General features: G+C 37.4%; 1 protein-coding gene across 3 annotated transcripts; it reads left to right on the top strand.

The window, feature by feature from the left end:
* LOC128022100 (transcription factor SOX-13) lies at positions 1–27,475 on the top strand. 3 transcript variants are annotated; one of them, XM_052609342.1, is made up of 14 exons: positions 1–270; positions 14,433–14,649; positions 15,321–15,417; positions 16,304–16,390; positions 16,556–16,728; positions 16,880–16,948; positions 17,218–17,332; positions 19,011–19,087; positions 19,167–19,302; positions 20,666–20,787; positions 21,562–21,637; positions 22,611–22,778; positions 25,123–25,339; positions 25,460–27,475. In XM_052609342.1, exons 2-14 carry the CDS (start codon positions 14,434–14,436, stop codon positions 25,704–25,706), a joined length of 1,800 nt encoding a protein of 599 aa, XP_052465302.1. In that variant the 5' UTR covers positions 1–270; position 14,433; the 3' UTR covers positions 25,707–27,475. The 3 variants fall into 3 exon arrangements, with proteins under 3 accessions (XP_052465302.1, XP_052465304.1, XP_052465303.1); XM_052609344.1 differs by having other exon boundaries at positions 2–270; positions 17,221–17,332; XM_052609343.1 differs by lacking the exon at positions 1–270 and adding an exon at positions 3,347–3,758.
* Positions 27,476–27,977: the final 502 nt, after the last annotated feature.

Genomic DNA, 27,977 nt, shown 5'->3' with positions numbered 1-27,977 from the left:
AATGTTGGAAACTGAACACCACAAAGTCACTCTGGAGTGAACGGAGGCTGGATCGTCGAGAGTCAGTGCGACGCATTCATCAGCTGTGCGCTCGGAGTCTCAGGTTGTGCTGTAAGCCGTTGATAGACAGAGACGTATTATTCATTGACACGAGGGGAAACCACATTTTGCATTGCGGCGTTTTCGATTCTGCGACCCAGAGACGACGGAAAGACTGAAGGAATAAAGTTTGGCGAGCGCAAAGCGCAGCGAACAGTTCTGTTGGAGTTGGTAAGTGGGCAAATGGCGCTTTGTTTGAAACTTTACGCACGAGTGTTTGGCACGTTCGACACGTTTGTTTCTGTCTGTAGTGAGAAATGCATAAACTAACAGAAGTAGATCAATGGAACGAGGGTTTTGATTCACAAGAGCATCTAACTGAATCACCTTCGCGAGCGTTTAACCAAAATGGCCCGATTGTATGAACCTGCAGAGTAAACAAACTCACTTTGACTAATATGTCTGTATCAAATGAACTAGTTTCTTACCTGAAAGTGTTCTGTGGTGTGTGTCAGAACTGCATGTTTGCGGTACGATATGAAATGGTATGATAGGAAATGACAGCGTGCTTTCAATTCGTATTCAGTCAGTAACTATTGATGTGAGCTGAAAATGATTCAGTGTCCTCTCAAGGCCATTGCAGTAATTCATTGTACAGTAAGAAGCACTTCTTAGTTGTTTTATTTCAAAGAAGTTCCTACTTATTTTGACATCGATTACTGAAAAGAAGCAAGTGTTTGCAGATATGTTTGTTTTGGTTTAAGGTGAGCTTATATTGGCAAACTTTCTAAAAACTATTAAATGCATTTTTAATTGATGTTTTTGTCAGCTCATATTGCTTTGTTTGGGTTGTGTGTATGCACTCATTTCTGAAAGTGAACTCAATACTTATTAATGGCTCTTAAATGGCCATGCCAAAAATGCTTTAGGGTGCATTAGAACTTGTCATTTTAGGCTCTTAAGAAGAAAAATGAAAGAAATCATTAGCCTACATTAGTAATGGTTGACCCTTATGGACCTGGATCAGTGGCTGATGTCGATATTCTAAGAGCAGGTGGCTCTTTGCTTTGATTTCTACAATGACAGCAAATAAGATTACACAAGAGTTCAGAAATTAAATTAACACATATTTTACACTTACAATATATATAAAAAAAATCATTAATCAATTAAAATTTGATTTTTAATATATATATATATATATATATATATATATATATATATATATATATATATATTATAGTATTTTATATTATTCATTACAAACACACACAGGCCTATATTTATTTCATAAAATGTATTCATAATATAAAAACTGTTTATCACTGTACATCAGTAGTTGTGTGACTTTTAAATTTGACGCAGAATTTGACTTTGTTGTTACTTATCTGATTAAAATAGATTACACTCAACTCTGTTTTTATTGGTTCTGAAGTTTTTTTTTCTTCTATTTTTTTCTATTCTGAGACCTGCTTAGAGTTGCTATTCAGGCAGTCGACGGGTCTGACAGATTTTCTGTGTGAAGTGAACTGTTGATCTCTCTGTTGAAGAATATCTGCCTTCCCGGAATAACCAGAAAGCAGAGCTCCTCAGGGCAGAGCAGCTGTGGCACAATCGCTGAATAGGTGTTCAACTTTGATAATGAGCTCTAAGTGGACATTTTATTGTCCGGGTCCGTGTCTGCATGGTTAAATAAGCCTGCCGTGCCAGTGCAGGCAGCATATCCCGCTTTTATCCCACCAAGAACATCCAGCACCTGAGTTGTGCACCTCCATTGTGAGCGGGCATGTCGACGGATCATTAAAGGGGAAGTTGGTGAAGTGTTAGAGAGTGTTTGGCTTCACAGTGGCTGACTGCGCACAAAGCTGCCTGTCAGTAGGGAGTCTATGACCTTTTGCTTTTTTCCCCTCGCTTCTACCCATCTTATATTTATGCTGTAACTTATTTTCCTTCTTTGCATCCCTCTCTTGTTTCAGCTCTATTATTACCCACATCTTTGTATATTTGTACTCCATTTGAGAGGTTAGGAAACCAGTGGTGGCTTTCTCTAGATCACAGTGAGTCTATACATCCGGTCTCTGCAAAGTCTTGAGCTCACATCACCTCATGATCAGACAGATTTATACAAATGCTGTGGTGCTCTAATCTGAAAAATCAAGGCTGAAATTTATATTACAGCTCATTGGAGGGCAAAAATACTGACAATTTGTTGTTTTAATAGCTTTTTTAGTTCTCTTCTGGCTTCTAATGGTCGACTGATAGGGGTTTTCCAATGACTGATACCTGGATCAAAGTATGGTCATTATCATAATGCGGTTTTAAGCGAAAAGCTGAAAGGAGAAGTAAATGACCACTTATTTTACACTATATTATACATTTTTGTTTTCATTGATAAAGCTGTTGGGATTTTCCAGTTAATGCAAGGAAGTAATAATACTTTTCCATTATTTGTCCAAATAAACATTGTTTTAAAGTGTTTTAAAGTTTCAACAAATTAATTGGCGTGTCCAATATCGCTTCTTTACTCCTTTCTATATCAAGGTTGACACTACTTTTATCTTCATATAAAATTATGTACTTAAAAAAAAAAAACTAGACTTGGAGTTGTTTAGAGAGAGGATTGCCCTTTCATTTTTGGTCATCCGTCATATTTTTACCTGGATAATTTCATTAACTTAAACCTTGTCAGCATTGAGCCAAATGCATCTATAGGTTATCAGTTTCACGATGCAGAAAAAGTTTCAAGATTTGTGCTAAGAACTTGACGGACGGACAACCTTGTGATTTTTTTTTTTTCCCCATAGACTAGGTTTTTATTCAAACTTCGACCTCTTCTGTTCGGGTCTGCATTGTTTCATGTGTCCTATTGAGCCGGGGTTTGATGAGAGAGGGAGAACAACAGCTTGTTAAGTGAGTTTTTCAGGGCTCGCCACAACATCAATGAAATCAAACAGAGCAGGCCAGAGAAGCTCACGCTGATAAATGCGTTCGATCATTGCAGCTGTCCATCAAATCATCCTCACGCTTTGAGTTCAGCCGCTTGTGTTTGGAGTCAAAGAGCTCAGTGTTTTGGGGCCTTGTCAAAAATATGAAATGTAATTTTGTTTGTAAAGATCTTAAAACATGTTTGATTACTTTATAAATCTCTGTTTTGGGTTTGTAAATGGCTGCTTACTTATAGGCTAAGTTTTGTTGCTGTGATTTTTGTTCATAATGTTTAGGAACACTGAAGATCTACTTAAAAAAAAAAAAAAAAAAACTGTGACAGAATGTTACCTTCTTGAAAATAGTTTCCTGTTGATCACTGTTTCTAAACAGTGCATATGTCAAAAGTTAGAAAAATGCACTTAAACGTTTACTACATTGCACATATTTTTTATAGATCCATCTTAAGTCATTAGCACAGAAGCCTTCTATAAATAATCCCTAATCGCAAGTTATCTTGTCCGAAATGGGTAAAAACCATACCGCACGTGAGAGGTGGCAACTGGAAAGTGCCATGAGACTTAAACCCTTCATTTACATGTTGCCTAAAACCTCCAGTTTTTGTTCCACCTACCCTCTTTACCATGAGATGAGCTCAGACCCACAGCGGAAATTAGACAGACCTCCATTAGAACATTAGAACAGAGAAATTTCAGCACACAATCTGACAGCCGCCCATCAAAACGAGCATCCCTCTCTGGCTTTTGTCATAACAGTGAACTCAGACACTTTAGGTAAGACTTGCTTTGCAACATTGCGCGTGTTGTGTTCAGTTGTTTTGCTTTAAGTTTTCATGCTATTTTTTTTTATTGCTTTTAGTGCTATCTATTTTTCTGTTTTTTTTATATGCATTTTTTAATGCACCGTTATTTAGTTTTGACAGCACATTTATGTGGTAGTATTATTTTGCACCAAATTCCATTTATAAAATGTGTTTATTTGCAAAGATTATATTATATTATATTATATTATATTATATTATATTAAACTTTAAATCTTAAATGTTTTTTGAGTTGAGTAATTGCCAAACAGGTTTGAACCTTCATGCTGTGACTAGACTTTTGAATTTATTTAGCATGTGTGTTTGTTTTTGCAGCATGTTCTTAGATTTATTAAAGCATGTAATGTGCAAAAGGTGAAGTTTTATGTGATGCAAGCTTCAACGTGTCTTTGATTTGGACTGAATATGATGCTTTGGGTGTGAGCTTAAACAAAGGTTTTCATATAAAAGTTTCAGGGGCAAATTGCAGGGTGGATTTATGCCCTGTAAGTATAATTGTTTCAATTAGGGAAGAATTGTGCTGAATGAAATGAAAATTGAAAGAATTGAAAGCAGACAAACATGCACTATTCAAATCTTGCTCAGGCACCAGAAATGTTCCCAAGGCTCTAGTTTGTAGGTTCTAGAATCTGGAAAATATAGTATAAAGTTATTTAAAAATACTCCTGTGGCTAATTCTGGTTAATTAAAAAGAAATAAGTCAATAAAAATTTAATAATACTAGTATTACATAGTAGTTCAGAAATAATGTAACCCAAAATCCTACGCTTTCATGAATTGCTATACTTTTAATTTGCATATCACTGTATAAAATATTTTATCCCCTACAGAAGTGTTTTTATTCATATGTAAATAATTCTTTATTATGTCTCTGCACTAGAAATATAAAAAAGCCAGACTAAATGTGATGTTCCATTCTGTTTAATCATTTACATTAATCTGAATAATAACGTCAGTGCAAATATTGTCAACAGATTTGTGTGGGCTTCATTTGTTTGTTTGGCATGTGTAAAAATACAAATGTCTTGCTATGTTCACTCACAGGTGGATAAACTGTCATTTTAATACAGTAAGGCCGCTTTCAGTTGTAATGAATGTGACCAGGAAATAGTCGCGCAGTTATTTGCATGAACTGTGGTGGCCCCCACTGTGACTTCTGAGAACACAGCGTAGTGTTCCTGCGGGTTGATATTTTAATAGACCACCGTAGCCTCATGTTTTTTTTTCAAGGATTATTTATTAATTAACACTCACACAAACGGTCCACAGATTGCACCGGGGAGCTCACATAATGACAGTTCGGAAAATGTAGTTCTGTGTTCTGAGAGATCCTTTTTATTGTCTGAAAATCCATTCGGGTTGATGTCTTTGACATTTTATTATTACACATGATGTCCCACATTAAAAAAAAAAAAAATATGTATTTAGGGTCTCAGAAACCTCTATTATTATCTCTACCATGTTGTTTTCTAAGTGTGTAAAAGTTGTACTAAAAAGAGAGATGATAATAATATCCTTCAGTGTTATCTGTCTATCTGTCCCCTCTCGAAAGGGGAAATAAGAGAGGAGTTTTGAAATCATCATTATTATTATTCTATTAACATATAGATGACTTTACACGTTTTTTATAATGTTATTAGACCACAAACATAAACAAAGTTAGTTCCTTAGGTAGTTAATAAATTCTTTGACCTTTTTTTTTAACCACGTTGCTTGACACCTGACTTTTTCAGAGAAAGCGAAATAACATTTTTAGTTCCTTCTCAGATTTGCAGTTGACTCATCACTACAAAGAATCACAGAAATGCAACATTCACAGATTACAAAGAAAGCATTTTAATGTAGTGAAAGCTTGGGGGAAGCGCGTCTGCCAGAAAGCCGTCAATTTATGTCACTGTACGTAAGAGGTGACAAATATCTCTTCTCTACAGTTGAACCACATTTTTTTCAGGTTGGGGTTTTTTAAATGCAAAAGTTTAAGACTTTTTTAAAAGTTTGTATTTGTGTTTGGAAGAGTGACTGCGGAGCATCGCTGCAAACTCGGGTTGAAATATTGGGAGCTTAATTTTACTGCTGACATAGGCAGTGTGATAATTAAAGTTTGCGTTTGAGTAAAAATGTTGGAGGCTTTGTAGAAATGGGGGTTGTTTTTGTATGTTAGTGGAAGTGTGTGTATCTCTGGTTGTGTAAGATGTTTGAGGAGCATCTCTTGAGATGTTATCAGAATGTGTGATACTGCCTACTGATGTGGCTTTTAAATACAAGCTCAACATTTGTTAGCAGTGAAACTTTTTCCAGTCGCTCTTTCCCGTGCTGCATTCGCTCGGTCTTGTTTGTTCACCATTCTTCTACACGACCGGAGACTGTTCGTGTTTGACCCAGTCCCAGAAATGACTCTTTTCTCTCTTAGTCACGTGGAATCAAAGACATGCAACACATGCTTTGAAAAGTTGATTTACAAGAATAGTTCACAATTTTGTCCTCAATTAAGCGTACTCCAAAACCAAAGTCATTTGACGAATTACTAAAGCTCTTTTCAATACCACAGGTTGTAGTGTCCACAATGCAGAAGGGTTAGAAATTTAACATGAAAGTTTCATTTTTGGGTGAAATAATATCCTTTTTTAGTTGAATAGCTCATAGATAAAACTCCTTACAAGCAGAAGTAAACTTGATGTTCTCCTAGTTTGAGGAGATTTGTTTTTTTTTTTCTCACAACATCCCAAATCCTTCTACAGTTCCATCATATCCTTCTGGTGTTCCTCTGTCATGCCACTCTCGTTTCTCTATTAACCGTTGTTTCTCAGCCGTGCGGTGAGTGTGTATCCTGTTTTTGACAGCAGGAGCCCACGTGCTCCGTCCTGCACCGGTGAAGTGGCCAGCGGGGTGGGGTGGGGTGGGGAGGGAGGCGCAGGGTCTCAGGATGTCCTGAGAGGTGAAGGTTTCGTCTTCTCTTCCTGTCTGGGTCCACACGTTGAACGATGGAGCTCTGCGATCTGAATGTGTGAAATGAGGGAAAAAAAATGGGCAGGTTTCTGCATTGTTGTAGCCGGATTTGTTCTAGTTTTAAATAGTTCATGCAAAAGTGAAGCTTCTTTTGCTATTTACTCTCATGTTCTCCAGAGTCTTACAGCATTTTGATACACTGTAAAAAAAGATTTCCGGAGTATGTTTTGTATTTCAACTTCAAAATAACACATTTAATTCAATGTGTTTCTTGCATTTCTTTGTAATAAGTTGTGACATTTACTAGCAATTTCTAATTAAAAACTGTTCTGCCCCAATTTTTTTCCAGTCCAGCAAGGCAAGGAGAAGATCTGTAACAAGTAACAACTAAGATTTAAGACTGTTTTTCACACACTGAAAACTATTTAGTGTAAGACTAGTTAATTTCACAAATAATTACAAAGAAATGACAGGTAACATGTTTTGGGGACAAAATGTAATTTTCTTTTTAATTCTTGTAAATCAACTGTAACCTGAAAACAACAGGTTAAACGTGTTATTAGTAACACAATTAAACATGACATTTTGAAACAAAAAGACCGTAATATTTTCTTGTAAAATCTATTCAAGTAATCTTTCTTATAGTTACAACTTAGAAAAATTAGTACCGTTTATATGAATCTTCAAATATAGGACATAAATCCTATGGACTACTTTTACGGAGCATGCACATTATGCAAATAATCTCTTTCCGTGTTCCACTGGTTTGAAATGATAATTTTAAGATGCCTTTTTGGATCAGGTCTTAAATCATTCAAACCGTTCTGTTATCATCAGCTCCTGCTGTTTCCCTACATATCTTCAGTTTGACCTGGAGAATTAGAATGACCTGTTATGTTCCTCACAGCACAAAACAGCCTGATCTGGTTGCCATGACAATGCCATAGACGCAGTGTCTTTTTTCTCAAAGACCCCTAACTTATTTCAAAGACCCGTAGTCATTCAAGGACATGCAGGCTAGACCTAGAGTCTTCTGGAGCTGATTTTATTATCCGTAGCTTGCTTTGGAAAACAACGTCTAATGCATCCCGCACAAACCCCTGCATCTGTACGCTTCTATAAAAATCTGAATCAAGATTGAATATAAAAGTGTGCCAGGCTTAGAAAATAGCACATTTTAATGTCTTTCGCCTATGTCTTTCTTTGCCTGAAGGGGGTGGAGGAAGGTTTTTGTGTGCCTTTTTCTCCGCAAAGGGGCCCTTTATTCCCTTTCTCTTGTTATATTTCTTTATTCCAAGTGTGTTTTGTGCTCGGCCTCCTTTCATTGCCCCCTCCTCTTGTCTCTCAGATAAATGCCACACTAGCCTTTCACTTGGCGCCACAATAACCGGACTGTTTTAGGCCCAGAGAGGCACAATGAAAGAGGCTGCTTTTTAACCTGCTCTTCTCAAAAGCACAAGGAGGAAAAAACGGCGGCGACCCACTCTCCTTTCTTTCTCCTTTCCCCCTCTTTTGTGTCCAGAGCGTGGTCGTACCATCTTCCCATTTATATGTCTTATTTAGAAGGTCTCAAAAGAACATGAGCCCAAAATTCTGATCTTTAAAGCTGCTTTTGTTGTGGAAAAAGACAAAATCGACTGGAGAAAGTCACAGACAATGTGTGTTTTGATGTATCCGGGGCTGACTTATGGGAAATATGTGACGCTGCTTCAGATATTTTGAAAAATGAGCTCTTTTAATTTGTTTGCATGCATAATATGCCAAGTTTTCAACTTTTTATGAAATTTCCACATCTCCAACATCTCAAATGATATTTTGTGTTTAAAAACATTCTGTCATGGGACTAACATATTAAAGAAATATTAATATTAAAATATATTAACATATTTTTTTTTATTTTTTTTTATTTGTATATTAAATATAGGGTAACACTTTAGATTAAGGTTCCATTAGTTAATGTTAGTTGATGCTTGCTTAACACGAACACACAATGAACAATACATTATTTACTTTATTTATTAATTTGTTAATGTTAGTTAATTAAAATACAGTTATTCATTGTTAGTTCATGCTTATTCCCAATGCATTAACTAATGTTAACAAGCGCATCTTTAGATTTGCATAATGCAATAGTAAATGTTGAAATTAACATTAACTAAGATTAATAAATGCTGTACAGGGATTGTCCTTGCTTAGTTTAACTAATGTAGTAAATTAACATTAACGAATGGAGCCTTATTCTATAGTGTTACCAAATATAGTTATTTTTGTATTATCAGAAATATACATACAATTTGCATAATTTGACAAAATTACAGCTTGATTCATTGGAAACTATGCCCACTGTGCGTAGTGATACTGCGTATACAGATTTTTATCTTGAGTGCACTTTCACTTTTGTCCAACCTTTGGTGAATCTTCATTAGTTACTCATTTTTTAGTTATGTTTATCAAGTCTAGCAACTAAAATAGTTTTAATAAATGATGTCACACCTAAGGTACTTGAAAAAAAGTGAATTAAAAAATATTTAATTTATTAATCCATTTCAATTAATTATAATACAAAAATATAATTAGGAAATGTTATGTTATACTAATATATATATATATATATATATATATATATATATATATATATATATATATATATATATATATATATATATATATATATATATATATATATATATATATATAAAAATCAAAGATATAAGAATTGTGAATATTATCTTGAAAAAACGTAATAATAAATAAAATAATAATAAATAAATAAAAAATAATAAATAAATAAATAAAAAAACTATATAGTGTGTGTGTGTGTGTGTGTGTGTGTGTGTCTTTAGTTGAGGAATCACCGGAATTGAACCAGTCTTTTTTTTACTCCTAATTTCCAGGAAGATTTAAAGAAAGTTGGAAACTCTATTCAAATTAAACAAGTATATACAAGTCACAAAAATACAGACGTCACCATTTCCGGGACCAAATGCAAACAATCAGATCCCAAAAGCAAACAGCAAATGGTCCTAATATACACCCACAGTGAGCTGTATTGCTACTGAAAACCATGATCCCTAATCTTTCTGAACTTTTTAAAATATTGGTGGTCAGGAAAGCATGAGCCCAGACTGTATCATAAACCATGAGTTAAGCTTAGGTGTGCTATAAATATATAGTGCTGCTCATAAATGGCAGTTGAGATAGTATTCCCATTGAAACAGTACCCGGAAACAATATTCGATTCATAATGACATAAACCAATAACACAGTTTGTTTGTGAATCCATGTGTCCTTGTGGTTTCTTCATGTGTAAACCCTGTTGATTTGCATTGTTTTTTTTCCTTTTCTGCATTCAAAACATTGAGACTGGTGAGTTAAGGCAGGGCCGGGGATTATCAGGGACTGTCCCCTGCACGGAAGAGGAAAGACCATCAAGAAAGAGCTGTTATTACACAAAAGTCAGCTATCAGTACTTAATAAAAATAAATTTGCTTGTTTGTGGAAAAGGTATTTTGAATACTAGCTTGGCACAAGGTTTACGACTGGTGAGGTGGAAAAACTACCATCGTTGTTTTAGATTTGCGCGCTTGTTTTAATGTTTTCTTGGCATATTCAACATTTTGTGTTTGTGATTGAACTGTCATCGTAAAAGCTACATTGTAATATTTCCTATGACGTAAATGCCAAATGGTTGTCTTGACTATAATTACTACGTGATTCGTTTTAAGGCGTTTCTTTTAGAGTTTGTAAAGCTTTGGCATGAACAGTTATTAAAAATATTGCATAACACACACCCTAAGATTACTGGTCTGGAATGTTTTATATTTTCTCATCAGAAACAATGAATTAATATCATTGTTCTTCCTGAAGACGTTTCGCTTGTTACCTAATGTTTTTATTCTTGTATCTATCAAAATGTAATCACTGTCTGATCAATTTACATATTATTTTAGTCTAATCAGATATACTTATATTAGGGATATGTATCCCTTTTTTTGTACAGCAAATGTAAATGTCCTCAGCAGTCAAATCAAAACGAACAAAATGTTCTTTATATATTTATCTGATTTTGTTTTGTGCCATGTTGTTTATTCTTGGATATCATTCTCCTGTTTCACTTTTACAATGTTATCAAATCCCTATCTGTGTAAAGTACTCCGTGGATAGCTATAACTGAGGCAAACGTCATGCAAATGCTACTGTTTGCCTTCGCTATAGGGCATACTTTTGTGACCACAGTTTTGCGCATCCGGCATCGAGAGCATCAGCTATCTTCTCCGTTCCTGGGAGGACACTGGACAGTTTTACTAAGGGGGTGTCCAACATCTTCTATATAACAAGATGAGTTGCTCCTCTAGACTTCCACATTGGCAAATGGAACCCATTCCAAGAGACAACCAGAAGACAATGAAAACTGGCCAGATGATCTTGAGGTTGGTAGACTGTTTGTGTAGGTTAAGGCTCTGTATCTTTGTCAAGAGTAGTTACTGTCAGGCGGGTTTGGAAGCTCCTGTTGTTGAGTTCCAACAGCTGATTGGACTTTGCATTACATGCTGATAGGCTCAAAGCTTACAAGCACTTCTGCTTTTAACTGAAGACCCAAAAGAGTTCATGTCTTAAATGAAACCTGCCATCATCCAATGCGCTCTGCTGCAGTTGGTTTTCAACAGGTGTTTGTAAAGTTAGAATGTGTCTAATCGTTATGTGCCTCTAATTGCCAAGTGCAATGATTTAGGAGGTTAAACAGCAAAAAAGAGCTTTTGGGCTTCAAGTTCAAACTGGTGTTGTGTCACTAAGAGTCTTTTGTTCTTTAAACGATTGCTTAAATGTCGGTAAAATAATGTCTTTGCGTGCACAAGCTTGTTTTTGGCACTCCTGACAGTTTTGTTTGTGCTTTTTGAGAATTTGTATAAGCCCAACTTGTCACAAGGTGGAAATGAACCACTTCAGGATCATCTAGGGAAGGGAGAGATCGAAACGACAACGATAAAAAAAAAACTTGTATCTGCATCAGAGGAGCGCGGCCAGAATGTGGGGCCACGACATGTTGCGACTTGTAAGGCAAACTTAAGCTTTTGTCTCGCGCACCCCTGACTGTGGGAAGTATTTCATTTCAAGTGTTTTAGTATAAAAGCAAAGAACCTGGAGGCTGATGTTATCTACAAAAGTCTGTCAGAGCTCTTGGGAAATATGTCTTATGACTCCACATCCTAACAACAGGTAAGAACAAACTAGTGACGACTTCTCTATTAAGACCGACTGTCAGTTACCATCAATCATACTGTTGATTCTTCTGGCTTGTTTTGCATGTGCTGACATAAGAGCTTGCCATTATATTTCTTATCACAATCACCAAGAGTATGACTCATTCACATTTTGCTTGGAGCCAAGATTAAAGAGGATCAAGAACAATGCTGTCAGTACCGTCCTTTTGTGTGTGTGTTTTCCTTTTTAAAATATAATGAAGTATTGTGTAAGCCTGTTTTTGAGTTAAAAATCTTGTTTACAGTAAGATAAATTCTTTTTTTTTTAAGACATAAAGTTGCAATAGTGAGAAAAAAAGTCACAATTATGAAAAATTGTTACCTTCTTCTTTAATTTGTTCTGAAGTTCAGATTAGAGATTTGGATGAAGTTACATTTAGAATTTATAAAAAGACCACTGTGCTTCAGAAAGTTCTGCTACATGCAAAATGTGCAGTAGGCATATCATATAATTTTGCGTGAATTCTCGGCTTTGCTGGTTTAGGATTTACCCATCCAGCTGTTGCTTTTTACAATGTAACATTGTAACACTTGTGCGCGATGAGCGTGGAGAAGCTTCTCTTTAGCATTAATCTTCACGAGTCCGTTTAGAGCTTGAGGCTGTGCCATTTTTTGACAGTCAAATCCCTCCAAGCAAATAGCTGGAATATCTCTAGAACTACAAGTGCACTTGGAAGGAGCTGACGAATTCACACTTCCTGCACCTGGTTTGTGGATCAGTGCTCCTCAACTGGGGGAACAGGAATAATTTTAGCTCCCACACAATAGGAACTTAATAGCGCAGACTTCTCGCGAGTGTTTATTTATAATGCACCAATGGTGGCAGGTTATTTGACAAGGATCTTTCTTGAGTGTACTCAGTTCCCAGGGAAAGGAAGGGGGTCTTGTCCTTGGTATCTAAATCTGATTTGGGAAGACCGTATCAAGTTTGCACTTCACATTGACTGATTCGTAGCGAAAGAGCGATCTAAATTGACTGCTTTAGTTTGTGGCACCATCTCACAACCAAATGCAATTCCTTTATTTTACAGAAAATGTTTTTGTTAGCTTCTAGTTCAGGCAAATACATGAACAGAAAAATACGCCCTTTTACCCAAACCACTTTCCTGCATGGTACATTGGGCATATCACTACTTCAAAAAGTGCTAAGTGTTCAACCTTTCTCTTGTGCCTTAATGTAAATGCACGAGCTGCTTTTGTGTTTTCTGAGTAGATGAAAAAGTACAGGAGGAACTGGAATCGGCCCAGTGAGTGTTCCGCATTTTTTGTCCTCTGCCACGGACCATCGGCACATTCCGTTTGTATTGTTACCCTGCTGTGTTTCCTGCAGCCTATTGCTTTTGTCTGTGTCATGCCCATTGTTTAAACTTCCCTTGTTCTGTAACAATGGGCAATATATAATATATATATATATATATATATATATATATATATATATATATATATATATATATATATATATATATATATATATATATATATATATATATATATATATATATATATATATATATATATATACAGGGAGCTAGAGAGTGGAACAAAAAGGGAGAGATGCATTTTCCCTCGTGTTTGTTTTCTTTGGGTTGTCTTGTGTTCCCTTTGTCATGCACAGCGAAAGACGAGAGGTGTTTATAGACCTCGGCTAATTTTGAAATCACCTTCTTTTTCATTCCTTCCCTCTGTCCATCTCTCTCCTCCTCTTGTCCTTCATTGCAGAAGGGTTTACTGTGCTACTTGAGATGGCCAGATACTTGATGGGCACACTAGAGTCTTGCATCTGTTTTCTGACAGTGTGTTGACAGATTTGAATAACTTGGGATACGCACACACAACACAAACATGCACAAATATCCTCCTGAACCTCAGAGACCCCGAAGAAGTGGCTTTGGTGAAAGAGTTTGAATGGGGCAGCCTGTGTCTGGGCTCTACAAAACCCCTTCTGTTCCTTATGCAAAGCAGTCAGCTGTTTTTTCTTTTCTTTCTGTGGTCTCTGTTCTTCCCAGACAGTTGCCATACAAAACCGGAATACCCTTGTTAGCAATGCAGTTTGACATGGCTTCAAAATTCAACCACCTCTCATCTTTCGCGTCTTGCTAAAATGTTAATTCAGTTTGAAATGTTGAATGCATACTTCTGTAATATGACATATTTTTGGATAAAAGTGAATATTTAATGGGACTTGATTTTTTAGCTATCAGGAATTGAGGCTCTAAAGCATCTCTATATTACAGGTGGTTGGATGGGAGGGGTTAAAAAATAAGAGGCCTTAATGACATCAGCTGAAAAGTAACTTTGTTTCACAGGCAGAGCAAATTATGTTTTTGGTGCAAGAATATTACAGTAAGACAAACTTGTTTCCTTCTTTTGATTAACATGGACTAATTAAAAAATTTTTTCTAAATGTCTTGGTTTTATAGAATGTGTGAGCCCAGTCCACCTGCTCTTCATCCCCACACCAAGGGCAATGTGACCATGGTGGGTGTTGGTATCAAGCTTGAAGACGACGAATCGGGAGGTAGAGTCATCAACCGAGAATCCCAGCAGTCCTCTCCGGTCAGTGATTGGTCGGTTCGGCAGCTGTCAGACAGAGAAGACTCTGAGAAGTCAGCACCCCCTAATGCACAGTCTCCTTTGGTATGACCCGGAATTTAATGAAGTGTTTATGTCTTGTGTGTATGCACAATATTATCGGAACATTATCGGTATCGGCCGATAAAAGCTTAAAATGTAAACATCTGCGTTGGCCCGATATAAAAAAAAATGATGCTGATATGCCTTGCAGATAAGACGAATAACTGTCAAGTGTTTAGGGTGTGCTAGTGATAAGATCATGTCAGCAGTGTGCTCATTCTTGAAGCAAAATTTTGCATTCAATCACCGCATTCAGTTTGAGAATGCAAGTACAAAATGTTAAGGTTACCACTGCATCTGTCTGAAAAGAAAAAAAAGTTATTGATTTATTTATAGTTATTTCCAAAGTTTTAAGTGCTCCATAAAATAAGTTTTTTTATTATTTAGTTCTAACAAGTAAGTTTGTGCTAAAAATAATATGTTTATAATCTCTGCACAGGAGAGACTTAGTGTTGTTTCCAAGTTGTTTTGGCTATCGGTCAAAATGAGTTAAAAAATATCAGATATCTTTATCTTGAATATGGTGTTTTATTTAAATGAAAGTCATTTGCTCTTTCGCCATGTTTTGGGGATGTTTGGAACATTGGCATGTTTCCCCAGTTTTTAAAGTATTTATAAGATAAAATGAGCTCTATAAGAATTCTGTATAACTTCATGGTCCCTGTGTTCTTCAGGAGAGTTCTCCCAGTAAAGAACCAATACGATCATACAGTCAAGATGGAGGCAGCAGACCTCATGATAAAACTGACAGCAGGTCTAATGTCACTGAGGGTAAGTGTGATGATTTCTTTACCAGAAGAAATTATGTTTGCTCTTGGTCCATGGCATTCATTATGTTCCAATGTTTCAAGGCTGTTGTTTAAGAGTAAAAGAGGTCTTAAATTTTGATGGAAACCCATGCAAGTGGTTTGCCCTTGTATTTCATCAATTAGGATGCCATCGCTATTAATGCAGTCTACATCGAGATGATCTAAGTTCTTCCTTTGATTCAAGTTCTATGAAGCTTTTCAGTGATTTAATTTGTAGGATGCATTTAATAGCCCTTTTAAAGAGTCCTTGAGTGTTTTCTCAAAAGGCTTTCCTTTTGTTTTCTCCCATTTCACCAATTTTAAATCGTAAATTTTTCTTTCGGTATAACTGGGATTTTAAGTTCAAGGATTTTCAGTACAGTATTTCTCTTGTCTAGATGAAAAATGCATTTTCTTCTCTATTTGTCTCTTTATTGTGTCACTCTGTGTCTGTCTCCTTAACTACATTTAGGACCTTCATTATATTAAGTACATTATAGTATTTTGTATATTGTGAAATGTATTAAATTAATAATAATCTATTTCTCTCTCTCTTTCTCTATAATATATATATATATATATATATATATATATATATATATATATATATATATATATATATATATATAAAATGTGATATAATATAATATATTATAATATATATTATATTATATTATATATATATATATATATATATATATATATATATATATATATATATATATATATAATATAATTTGTATTTATTTATATTTATTAATGTAATTTTCTCGTTCTGACATCTTTTGTCCAGCAGTTCATTTGAAATAATTAAAAGTTACTTTTGCATTTTTTTTTTATAATTTATAATTTTTTTAAACTCTTTTTAGTGATGCCCACTATTGAAAAACTTCTGAATACGGACTGGAAAGAAAAGTTCTTTGGGAAGGGTCTTCAGGGCAGTGTCAATCTAAAAGGTGAATTTTTTTACGTGTTTATCCTTGCACATGGATTCCCTTTGTCATGCAAATGATCAAATGGAGCAACTATAGAGTATTGTTTCTGTGTGAATGGTTTTTTCATTGTGGTTCATCTCACATTTGTGTTTCACTGACACCTTCTGTGTGCACATGTGTTTACAGGAACCCCAGAGAGTCTGGCAGAGAAGGAGCTTCAGTTGTTGTTGATGATAAACCAGCTCTCTGGTCTGCGAGAGCAGCTGCTAGGAGCTCATTCTGAGCAGAGAAACATGGCCGCTCTGCTGCTGGAGAAACAGCAGCAACAGATGGAACTGGCAAGGCAGCAGCAAGAACAGGTGTGGAGACACAAGTGACAAGAACAATCTGAGCAGAGTTTAGGAGGAACTGTGCCAAACCCCCCCCCCCCCCCCAAAAAAAAAACAGTGCTCTTTGAAATTGGGCTGCGCATGAATTAGTTAGATTTCTAAATGCTGATTCTCTGTTTAGATCGCCAAGCAGCAGCAGCAGTTGATACAGCAGCAACATAAAATCAACTTACTGCAGCAACAGATTCAGGTGAGGTTGAATGTCACGATTCAAAACCTTGCAGTTTATTTCCCTGTATCAACTACTGGAGACCTTTTAAAGAATAGTTCACCTAAAATCTCTAAATCAGCTTTGACAGTCTGTTTTATATCTCCTTTTGTGTTTTAAGAAATAAATGAATTCATATGAGGTCATAACATGACAGTGATAAATAAAACTTATTACCATTAACACTATTTGGACAGTGTGGAAATACAATATAAGGTGACTTAAGGTGTCCTCTGTGACCTTTGACCCAGCAGGTGAACATGCCGTATGTTATGATCCCTGCCTTTCATCCCAATGCCCAACCGTTGCCCGTCGCCTCTGAGGCCCAGATGGGATTGCCTCGGCATCCCATTCCCTGCAAACCAGGTGAGCTTCACCAAACCCTCAATAAGACTCCCCTTCTATCCCCAAATGGAGTGAGTTGTTTGCACATTTTGATATAGGCATGAAAGACCTACCTATTGGCATACTGAGCAACTGGTAGCTTTTACAATAAGAGTCTGTTAGGGCACAGGATTCAGCCATCTGTTATCTTCAGATGGATCAAATAGCATCTGTCAAAAATCCCTAAATAATTGACTTCAGATAATATCCTTTGTCAGTTATTTGAAAAAATTGTTTGCTCTTGCTCTTTTGAGCACAAGCTTATCAGCTGTGGTTTTTACTTTTAGTTAATGAGTAGTCTGGTCGAAGATGAACTGAAAGAGTTAATACTTGCTATTCTAGAAATGTATTAACTGCAAAAGAACTTCTCTTAATGCATGTTCGTCTGAAGGTCTGTTCTGTAATATAAGTAGTTATTGCATGATTTGATGGTTTTGCTCATGTCTTTGGTCCTCTTGGAAAAAACTTCAGAAAGAAAGACTAATTGAAACGACCGACCGAATGAATTCCTTGCAAAAGCACTGAAGAATGGCTCAGGGTTGACCATTGATTTCGAGTGTGTATTGATCACATAAAATACAGAGTGGGTTCTTTGCATTGACGTCTGTAATGTATGGCACTGTGCCCTCACTCAGTTGAAAGACTCTTGTGAATGCAAAACTTTGATGCCTGTATGCATGTACTCATTTCGCTTAGAAGATGAAGGGTAAAAGGAAAGAACAGGGAACAATAGAACAAGTGCATGAGCTAGTCGGCTAACAGCGTGCTTGACACAATTGAGCCGCCTTTGTAAAGAAACAAGGAGCAGAGGACCAAGGACACGAGTGAACCTGAGCTCAAAGACTTTATTCAGCTTAATAAGAGATTTTCTGTGGTGATAAACACTTATAAGTTTTTACCTTAATGTTAGACATGATTGACCTTAACCTAGCCTAAAACTTGATAGATGACCAGGTCCCGTTGGGCTTGGGTTTGGTAGCAGACCACTAGTAATTCACTGACCATTTATGCATATTTGTAAATATGGAAAAATGTAGTATCCAAAAGTTATGTCCGGCCTTGAAAAGTGGACATCTTCACCATTATTCAAACATTGTATTATTTTATTTTGTAAGCATATTGCGTAGTTGTGCTTGGTTCAAAAACAAGGGAGAACCAACAAAATATTAATTACTGATTATATTCTTGAATTATATGTATGATTTATTTCCAAGAGCCTTTTGTTTTTCTATGTATTTTTTAAATCTTGTAGGGTCATTAAAAGCAAATATTGAGAAATCTCCTCTCTGCCATCACTTTTGGACACTACTGTATTTAAGAGATTGATGTGGTCTTACAAAAAAAAGAATAGCATTGCCTTCATTGCTGATAGTCACAATTTTTGTAATGTTCGTGATGCATCCATTAACAGGCATAAAACAAACTCCACGGCCAGATATAAGACTCCCATCAACATTTTAATTATATTAATTATGTTTTTATTCCAATTCACTTCTGAAATACAAGCATATAGACATTTATTCAAAAATACTGTACGATTTGAGACATCACTCTATCATCACTCACTCTCTCTCTCTCTCTCTCTCTCTCTCTCTAAATGGTCACCCTATTGTAAATGTTTTTAAGTTTTAGTCTTCTAAATGAACTTGTTTGTTTTCAGTGGAATATCCCTTGCCGTTGCTGCCCAATCCACACTCCACCCCAGTCAAAAGGTCCAGTGGTACAGTCTTTCGCCAGGTACCATTTCTTGCAGGTCATCTCAGATGTATTCATTTGTTGATTTGTTAGTGAATCTCACAATGACTTTGTGCTCCAGGATTCCGGTCAACCTCTCAACCTCACGGCTAAACCCAAGACCCCAAGTCCCCAGGCACTGGAAATGGCCCACCTGCAAGCAGGGTACCGAGCCAGGGACCTGCCCCATAGCCCTAATCGATCTGCCCTCAGCTTGAGTAGGTGACACTACACCTCACTGACAAATCAAGTCACCAACATGTTTACTTGGAAGGTTGAAGCCATCCTATGTGCCTTATAGGGGTAGTATGATGAGATTTAAATTATTTCTTTCTCTTTGGAGTGTTACAAGCTCTTGGTGCATAAAGAAGATCTGTTGGAAGTTGGAAAGACTAAAGTCTGAAATCCAAAAAGAAAAAAAATTTAAGACTCTTTCATGACCTCCCTAAAATGACTAATTCAAACACAACCCGCCATTTCTACGTCACTATATGGAAAATTTGCGTAATGCCGCCAAAAAATGTATGCAAAGAAAGAAGCCGTGGTTTCAGTAACTGCAGTTAGTGTTGAAGAAGTAATGTCAGGGGAGATCCTGTCTCTATCTAGGTGGAAGCAAAAGCACTTATTCATTTAAGATTCATTTAGGAATCTTTAAGATTACTTACAACTGAACAGCATTCTTGCAACAATGCATTTTATGGATGACCGTTTTTACATGTATTTTGAAAGATAAAATTCGTGATTTATGGAAAGGGGCATTACATTTCCGACGAGTAATTACGGTGTTCAGCCAATCACAATGCACTGGATCAGTTGGCCAATTAGAGCAGACAACGCTTTTTGGAAGGAGAGACTTTGTAGAAAATGATGCGTTTGAGATGGGCAGGGCATAGAGGACCTACAATAATGTAAAATATTTGGGGGAAAAAAAGCATGTCAAAATATTCTGTTACACCAAATACACAAACTAATGATCTTTTAAAAAAAAACATTGTATGACCCTTTTAAGCCGATTAGACGTCAAAAGATTGTTTTGTTACAACTCATCTAGCAACTGCCTCTCAACAGCAGAACTGTTCCGTAGATTTAGACTGTGACTGTTAAATTCTTTATTACAGTTCCACAACTTGGTTGTGCAGCCAGGTGTATCAGAATATCTCTAATTTTTTATGAGTCAGACTTATCCACTGTGGTTTTCTTGCTGTGCACTCATAGCATTATTCGAGAGGGAAGTGCTTGAGGTTCACTTTCAAAGACCTCTCTGCTCTCCATTAGAAAGGACCCATCTTAGGGATTGCCACTACCAACATACTTCTATCCCAAGTATTAATGGCAGTTGTCCGCAGTTCAGAAAATCTGTTCCTCCTTTGAACCAGCTCCTGAGAATGTGTCAGCACCTCAGACGTGACAGTTCGTCTTAAGCCTTTGGACTCAAGACTAGGGGCTCATCCGGGATCGGATCATATACTTGAGATTGAGCCAAATGCTTTATTTGTGCGTCACAAGACGGAAAGGGATAAATGTATCTCTCTCTTGACCTTGTCTAAAGTTTCCTTTCTCTCTCACCCTTTCGCACTTAAGGCTTCTTGGGAGAGGGTGATGTTGTGACACAAGCCATTCATGATGCCCAGCAGCTGTTGCGTGGAGGGCAAGGCCCGACGGGCCGAGAGAGGGACCGTGAGAGGGACAACAACGCAAGGCTGGTGAGTCGACATCTTAGCGCACACAAACACGCTCTCACATACTTCACACCCCAGTTCTCCAAGGTTCCTGGTCCCCATTGGTCATGCTTCAAGGCTGAAGCATCAGGGCAACTATCCATTAATGGCCCACACTTGAAGCGCCCCTCTTTCAGAACACCCACAATGTTACAAGAGAAGAGGGGCAGTCAGGGTCAGTGATGGATATTGGTTTACAGAGGTTCATGATTTCGGTTAAACAAGGGCTACAGTCCCCTTTCAGCCAAGAACAGCTGCTATTAGAGTCCCACCGCAGCATTGTGTGTTCACTTGTCTGAGTACGTGGCAATTGCAGAACAGCCTCAAGTCTCCATAGACACCTGTTTCGACAACCACTTTGTTTCTCCTTTTGAGTTCAGTTTAACCGCGGGGAGATATGACAGTGATTTCGCCTTTATTGTCAACAGGGTTTTGAAGCATTCCACTTAAACCTGTTTTAACAGCTTGACATTTGTAGAACTGGTAGACAGGCGACAATACCGATGCATTTGAAAGGGAGAAGACTATAGATAATTAATATTTGAATTTCAAAATTATATTTGACAAGCACAAATGTCTCTAGGGCTCTTTATGTTTTTAAGCATAGGTGTGGCTGAGATGCTTTTATAATGTTGACCAGCTTCTGTAGCGTCAGTGCTAACATAATAAACCAATTGCTGTGCCAGCTGGATGCAATGATTACCGATGAATGTTTTTATATATGTCTTACATAAGCTGTCTCTCTGTTGTGATTATAAGGAGGCGTCACGAGAGCGGATGGATGATGGACAGTCTCTGCGGATGAATGAGGACCGTCTCAGCTGTGACACTGAGGGTATGTATGGGTCATGTAATTAGCATGTTGTGCTTCAGGTGTTAGTCAGTTCACACTGGAGAGTCTTTAAATTAGTTTTTACATTGTTTCTTGAGTGTCAACCTAAAGGGTTACTCCACCCCTAAACAAAAAAAGTTGTCATTAATCACTTTACCCCCATGTCGTTCCAAACTCGTAAAAGCTTTGTTCATCTTTGGAACACAATTTAAGATATTTTGGATGTAAACTAGGAGGGCTGTGACTGCCAAGTAAATTCCACTGTCAAGCTCCAGGACAGTATGAAAGACATCGTCAGAATACTCCGTCTGCCATCAGCGGTTCAGTCTGAATTTTATGAAGCGACAAGAATACTTTTTGTACATGAATAAAATGAAAATAATGACTTTGTATCAGTACGTCTCCTCTGTGTCTCTCTGCATCACCGTAGTGCCATTTGTAGAATATCCAGTCAATGGGACAGTCACAAGCCTCCCGGTTTTCATCCAAAATATCTTAAATAGTGTTCCAAAGATGAACAAAGCTTTTATGGGTTTGATGGGTTTTCATTTTGAGGTTGAGTAACCTTTTAAAGATAGCTTGCATTGTGCTCTATTCTGTTGAAATCCATTTTGATCTTATGTAAACGCCCCCTGAGAAACCTGTCTGATCACCTCGTCCCAGTTTAATTGTATATGGTTACCAGTTAAGTTGACTAGTCTTTCGTGCAACCCTCGAACAGCCCATTATGAGATTTGTAGTTTTGCATGTCACGTGTCATGTTTGTTGTGTGCTTTTCTTATCAAATACATAATTGCCTTACAAATGCATATGAATTTATGACTGTTTCTCATACAATAAAAACCTGCCTTTGGCATGCAGGAAATACAGGTGCCACCTGCATGTGTAATTGCATTTGGCTGCAGGGCATGTAGTCAAACAAAGGGAAGTTATGTGTGTCTAGACTGACTGTTTTGTATCTTCTTGCTCCCAACAGGGCAGTTGGCAGCCTCTGGTTTGGGAAGCTTTGGTGAATCCCGGAGTCCCTCCTCTGGCCACATCAAACGTCCCATGAACGCCTTTATGGTCTGGGCCAAAGACGAAAGAAGGCGTATCCTGCAGGCGTTCCCTGACATGCACAATTCCAGTATCAGCAAGATCCTCGGTAAGAGATTGGAGCCACATTCGTTTTGGCAAGACATTTTGATTTTACTTCTGGTTAAAGTTTATTGATAGTTAGTAAACTTAAAGTGTTAGTTCACCCGAGAATGAAAATTTGTCCATCTTCTACTCACCCTCGAAGCATCCTAAGTGTATGTGACTTCCGTCTTTCAAAATTATCCAATCAAAGCTGTGTGAAAAATTGTTTTTGCTGTATTCCAAGCCTTTCACTGAGTGTAAGCGGGTGTTTGTTGTCAACTGTTCAGAAGACGTGAAATAAAGTGTGCACTTCTGTAATAAAACGTCCTTCACATGGCTCCGAGGCATGAATAAAAGCCCCTTTAGTGAATCCATGTGTCTTTGTAAGATAACTATCCAGATTTCAAACATAATAAACACCTTTTTTCTCACTTCTGCTGATTGTGGGGAACTGGAAGACATGCAAGCGGATGTTTTAGTTCGTCAGCGTTGCGTGGTTAGTGACAAGCGCAGAGAGAGAATTAAAACAAAAAGCTGGTCACGAATTAGAAGCACAAAACGAGGATTTTTAAAGAAAATTATATCGAAATAAGCCAAGAGGAGACTGGTTTTCCTTTGCTAAAGTAAGGAAACTTTGTTCACAGAGGCACGTGTATGCTATTCATATGTCTTTCATCTTCCGCCTGCATGTCTGCCGGTTCCCAACAGTCAGCAGAAGTGAGAAAAAAAGTGTTTATTACATTTTAAATCTGGATATTTATCTCACAGAAATGTATGGATTCGCTACAGGGGGCCTTTATTCACCCCCCAGAGCTGTGTAAGTGACGCTTTATTACAGATGTGCGCACTTTATTTGACGTCTTCTGAACAGTTGACTACAAACACCCGCTTACCCCAGTGAAAGGCTTGTAAGAGCAAAGACAATTTGTAAAATGACTTTGACTGGATTATTTCGAAAGACGAAAGTTACATACACCTAAGATGCTTCGAGGGTGAGTAGAAGATGCACAAATTTTCATTCTCGGGTGAACTAACCCTTTAAGATAGATTAGGTAACACTATTCACTGTTAACTAGTTTCTAATATATAAAATATTAAATTATTAATGTTTAATGAAAAAAAAAGATTGATACAAGTCTGAAAAGTGACTCTTAATTAGCAAATTGTAATTGTTGTACTTAGTCGTTCACTCTGCCAAACAATTAATAGGATTAAGCACATAATGTTAGCTTTGTCCTTCAGTGTTTTTTAAAAATGTCGCTGTCAAAAATGTTTCACACTTTCTATCAACAATATGAATGCTCTAGTGACTATGATGTCTCTAATCCTTCCTCTTTGTGAATTCCGAAGCACCTGCTCTGACAACATTGTCCTCATTGTTGCATTATTATTTCATCTCTTCAACCCTTTATCTTTCTCTTGAGATCAGTTGTTTATTGTTGGGATGGGCTGAGGGGTTATGGGAACCGTGGGTTCGTTATGCTCACAGCTAATCCTACAGTCACAAGTGTCGGTGTTACTCTGTCAAACATGTCTATATTTTCAAACATGTAACTTGCCGTTGCCCCCTGGAATGGAGAGGAGGACAGAAGGTCTTAAGGGGATGAAAAAGGGGTCACACTAGGGCACAAACAGCCACCTGGCTCCTGGGGTGACAGGAAAACAACACCCAAAACTTCATCCCCTGCTGTACCTCTGCCTTCCTCAGTTCTTTCCTTTCGCAAAACACTCGCATTCCATTCCATTGTGGTGAAACTGACACCCTCCTGATTCATGCTATTTCTCCCCCGGAACATGGCCCGCAGCTCCTTCTAGTACACACCTACATTTCTGTCAGTTTGCTACCTTTCTAGCCCGCAGCACACTTTAAGAGAAGGCAGCGTTGCACGCATACAATCAGTAAATCAGCTTCGTACGATGTCAAATATTTGCAACATGTAGAGAATTAGGTCAATGGGTGCTTGGGTTCACTGATTGTTTTGTTATTTTGCACTCCTTTGTACTTTTACTCTGATTTATCTCTCACTTCCCGTTTGTTGTGGAATTTCAACTCTCAAAAAACCCACTGAACAACCTGCTCCTAACGCACTGTGGCCAAAAGAAAGTGTAAGCTTCCTTCTAATAAACTTGTTCAGTGGCTATATTAATTACTGACAGGTGCATAAAATCAAATATACAGCGGTGCAACCTCATTTTTTTATTGAAATAGTGTATATTTATTTTCCAGTATAATCTAGTTGTCTAGGATTCTGCAAGCTCCCATGATTTCGACGTTGATTGTGTCCACGTACTTTTGGTGCCTACATGTAGATTTCCTTTTGTTATATAACGCCGTACCTCACTGTCATGACTGTTTGCCACCCCTTCAGGTTCCCGATGGAAGACCATGTCCAATCAGGAGAAGCAGCCGTACTACGAAGAGCAGGCCCGATTGAGTCGGCAGCACCTGGAACGTTACCCAGACTACAAATACAAACCCCGGCCGAAGCGGACCTGTATCGTAGAGGGCAGACGACTGCGGGTCGGAGAGTACAAGGCCATGATGAAGAGTCGACGACAGGAGCAACGAGTAACTTACCCTCCAAGGTGATGCCTGCAGACACTCATTGTTTTTTTTGTTTTTTTTTCAGTGGTGCATTTGGTTGGAGAATGCAGTCATCAGTCTTGAAGAGTACCTTATGTTTGGTTTGATGTTTATTCCCACAGCCAATCAGAGCAGCAGCTGCCGTACCCTTCCAGTGAAGGACAGTACTCCACCAAGCCGGTGTCACTGGCCCCATTGCCCATGCACCCTGCCCTCCTGGAGCACTACCTCCCCAGGAATCTGGAGCCCATGAAAGACCAAGAGATTGAGATGCGGGAGGCCACGCTGCCCAGACAGCCCTACAGCGAAGGGGAGGAGAGTGATGCGGGTGAACGCAGTGAGGGAGAGCTGGTTGTCCTCACTGATTGAGATAGGAGGAGGAAAGGATTGGAGGACAGAAAGGGTGGAAAACACAAAAGAGGGGGGAGATGGAGAAAATAACTGGGATATTTTACAGTCTCTACCAATAACATGATGGTGTTCAATACATGGTATAGGTCAGTGTTTTCCAGTCCGTTTGTGAGGCTGTCCTTGCAAACCTGCCAGATCGGTCACATGGTTCTACAGGGTTGGTTAGGAAAGCAGCAGACATAAACGAAGCATAGATCTTCATTTTTCAGATTTTTCCAGTGGTATAAGCCTAGACAGTATAGGTCTTACATACTGACCACAGCTTGAAAAAAGCAAGACTTTTTCAATCTGCAATATTCATTGCGAGACTGCACATCTCGAGCGTTTTGAAGGCACTGTGAAGCTGGTGTGCAAGAATTGTTTTACGAATCATCAAATGTCTTGAAGTAAATGCTATCTGCGAAGTGGATTAGAAATTGCACAAGCATCGGCTTTTCTAGAAGGGGTACAGATAAGTATATTCCCTTTTGGCGTATCTTAAAAAAAGATCTGCATTTGACATCATGTCAAATGATTGGCAATAATAAGAAGGAACAGTTCATCTGAAAAAAGAAAAGAGGAGATTAGGGTGAGTAAACAATGAAAATCTTTATTTTTTTGATGAAATATTTCTTTAAATAGTTCGTGCACTGAGAGCTCTGAATCATTTTTCCAGAAAAAAAAGCGAAAGCCTCTTTGTTATAATGCTTCTTGATGTCACCAGGGTTTTCCTGCAAAAGTTCCTGTTAAGACTGTGCCAAGGTACTTTCCAGAGCTCAAGGGCTGAACAAAAAAAAAGCAAGTTAGTTAACATGGAAAAAGGAAGGAACCTTCCTGAGCTCCTTGTCCAGTTTATTATATCAGATAATGATTAGTAAAGGCTGTTCTGTTACGAGATGTAAGCAGCCTGGCCCTGTAAAGATTTGCTCAAGGCAGAGAAGACTGTAGTAGTTCTTCAGGTTAGTGGCCTCCTCTGCTGTTTGAATCTGGGCACTGCACTTAAAATATTTCCCCAGATTGAAGTCACGTTTTAGCTTTTTTGATTTAGTGCAAACATAATCTTTTGAAATGCACTTTTCCCATCTATATATATTTTTTTTCAGACCCTCATGATTCAGAACAATTGTTTTTTTTCAGGGTAGAATTTTGCACTTGATGTACATATGCAAATCATTTCTACTATCCATTTTGTGAAAGGAGACGTGAATAATGCCCTTCCCTCAAATTACACTCATTTTTAACAGTTTGGTTTACTTTTCTATTTTAGTGTGTGTGTGTGTTTAGCGTGAGCTTGTGCTGACGAAAATAACGGAGTTATCATTCCAGCAGTTCTTATGACCGGGTCCATATTATTGGGCTGCTAGTCAATTTACAGTTGAGCTGAAATGTAAACATTTTGTTAAAAACTTCTATATTTTAATGAGGAGATTTTAGAAGATATTTACCAGTGGACTGTTGTTATAAACCTAACATGTTAAAGGAAATGATGTCATGTATATAGCTGGATACAGAAATATACGGTTTGTATTTTACCTGTAGAATGAACCTGAGGGAGGAAAAATATGATTCGCAATCTGGACAACTGTTGCAAAACCAGCTGTTGTAAAATATAGAGATAGACTTTATTTTGTTTATAAAAGTGTATAATTTAAAGGTGTACATGTTATTTTTTTTCCTTGTATGTTGCATTTCTCCAAGCAAGTTTTGTGGTTTGTTTTTGAAGCATAAATAAAAAAATGTTACGTTTACTTCTGCGGCTCAGATTCATTTTTATATTTTTGGAGCAATCAATCAATAACTGAATCCTGATAAATTCGAAGTATTATTCCAAGTCATAAACATTATTTGTCTATTTGACATCTGCAAGACGTTATTTTTATTTTTATTTTTTTTATTGCGTTTGCTCATGAGCAGTACTATTTCTATCAGATGTCAAAACAGACGTTTAAAGGGGTGGTTGATTATGATTTAACTTTGTAAACTTTAATTAGTGTGTAATGTTGCTGTTAGAGCATAAACAACATCTGCAAAGTTACGATGCTCAGAGTTAAATGCAAAGGTAGATATTTTCTTTAAGGACAAAAAAAAAAAAAAAAAAAAGAAAACGGCTGGTAGGAACTACAACAAGCTTCTTCCTGGGTTTGTGACATCACTAACCCTGATAAAACCCAACCCCAGAAACTCGCAACTACCCTTAAAGTATTTGTAAGGTATTCTATAGTCTTTGCCCGTAATGGTAAGAGGGTGTGA

This window comes from Carassius gibelio, chromosome A11 (genome assembly GCF_023724105.1).
Source record: "Carassius gibelio isolate Cgi1373 ecotype wild population from Czech Republic chromosome A11, carGib1.2-hapl.c, whole genome shotgun sequence".
Lineage (NCBI taxonomy): Eukaryota > Metazoa > Chordata > Actinopteri > Cypriniformes > Cyprinidae > Carassius > Carassius gibelio.
This window is presented reverse-complemented; position numbering and strand designations above follow the sequence as displayed.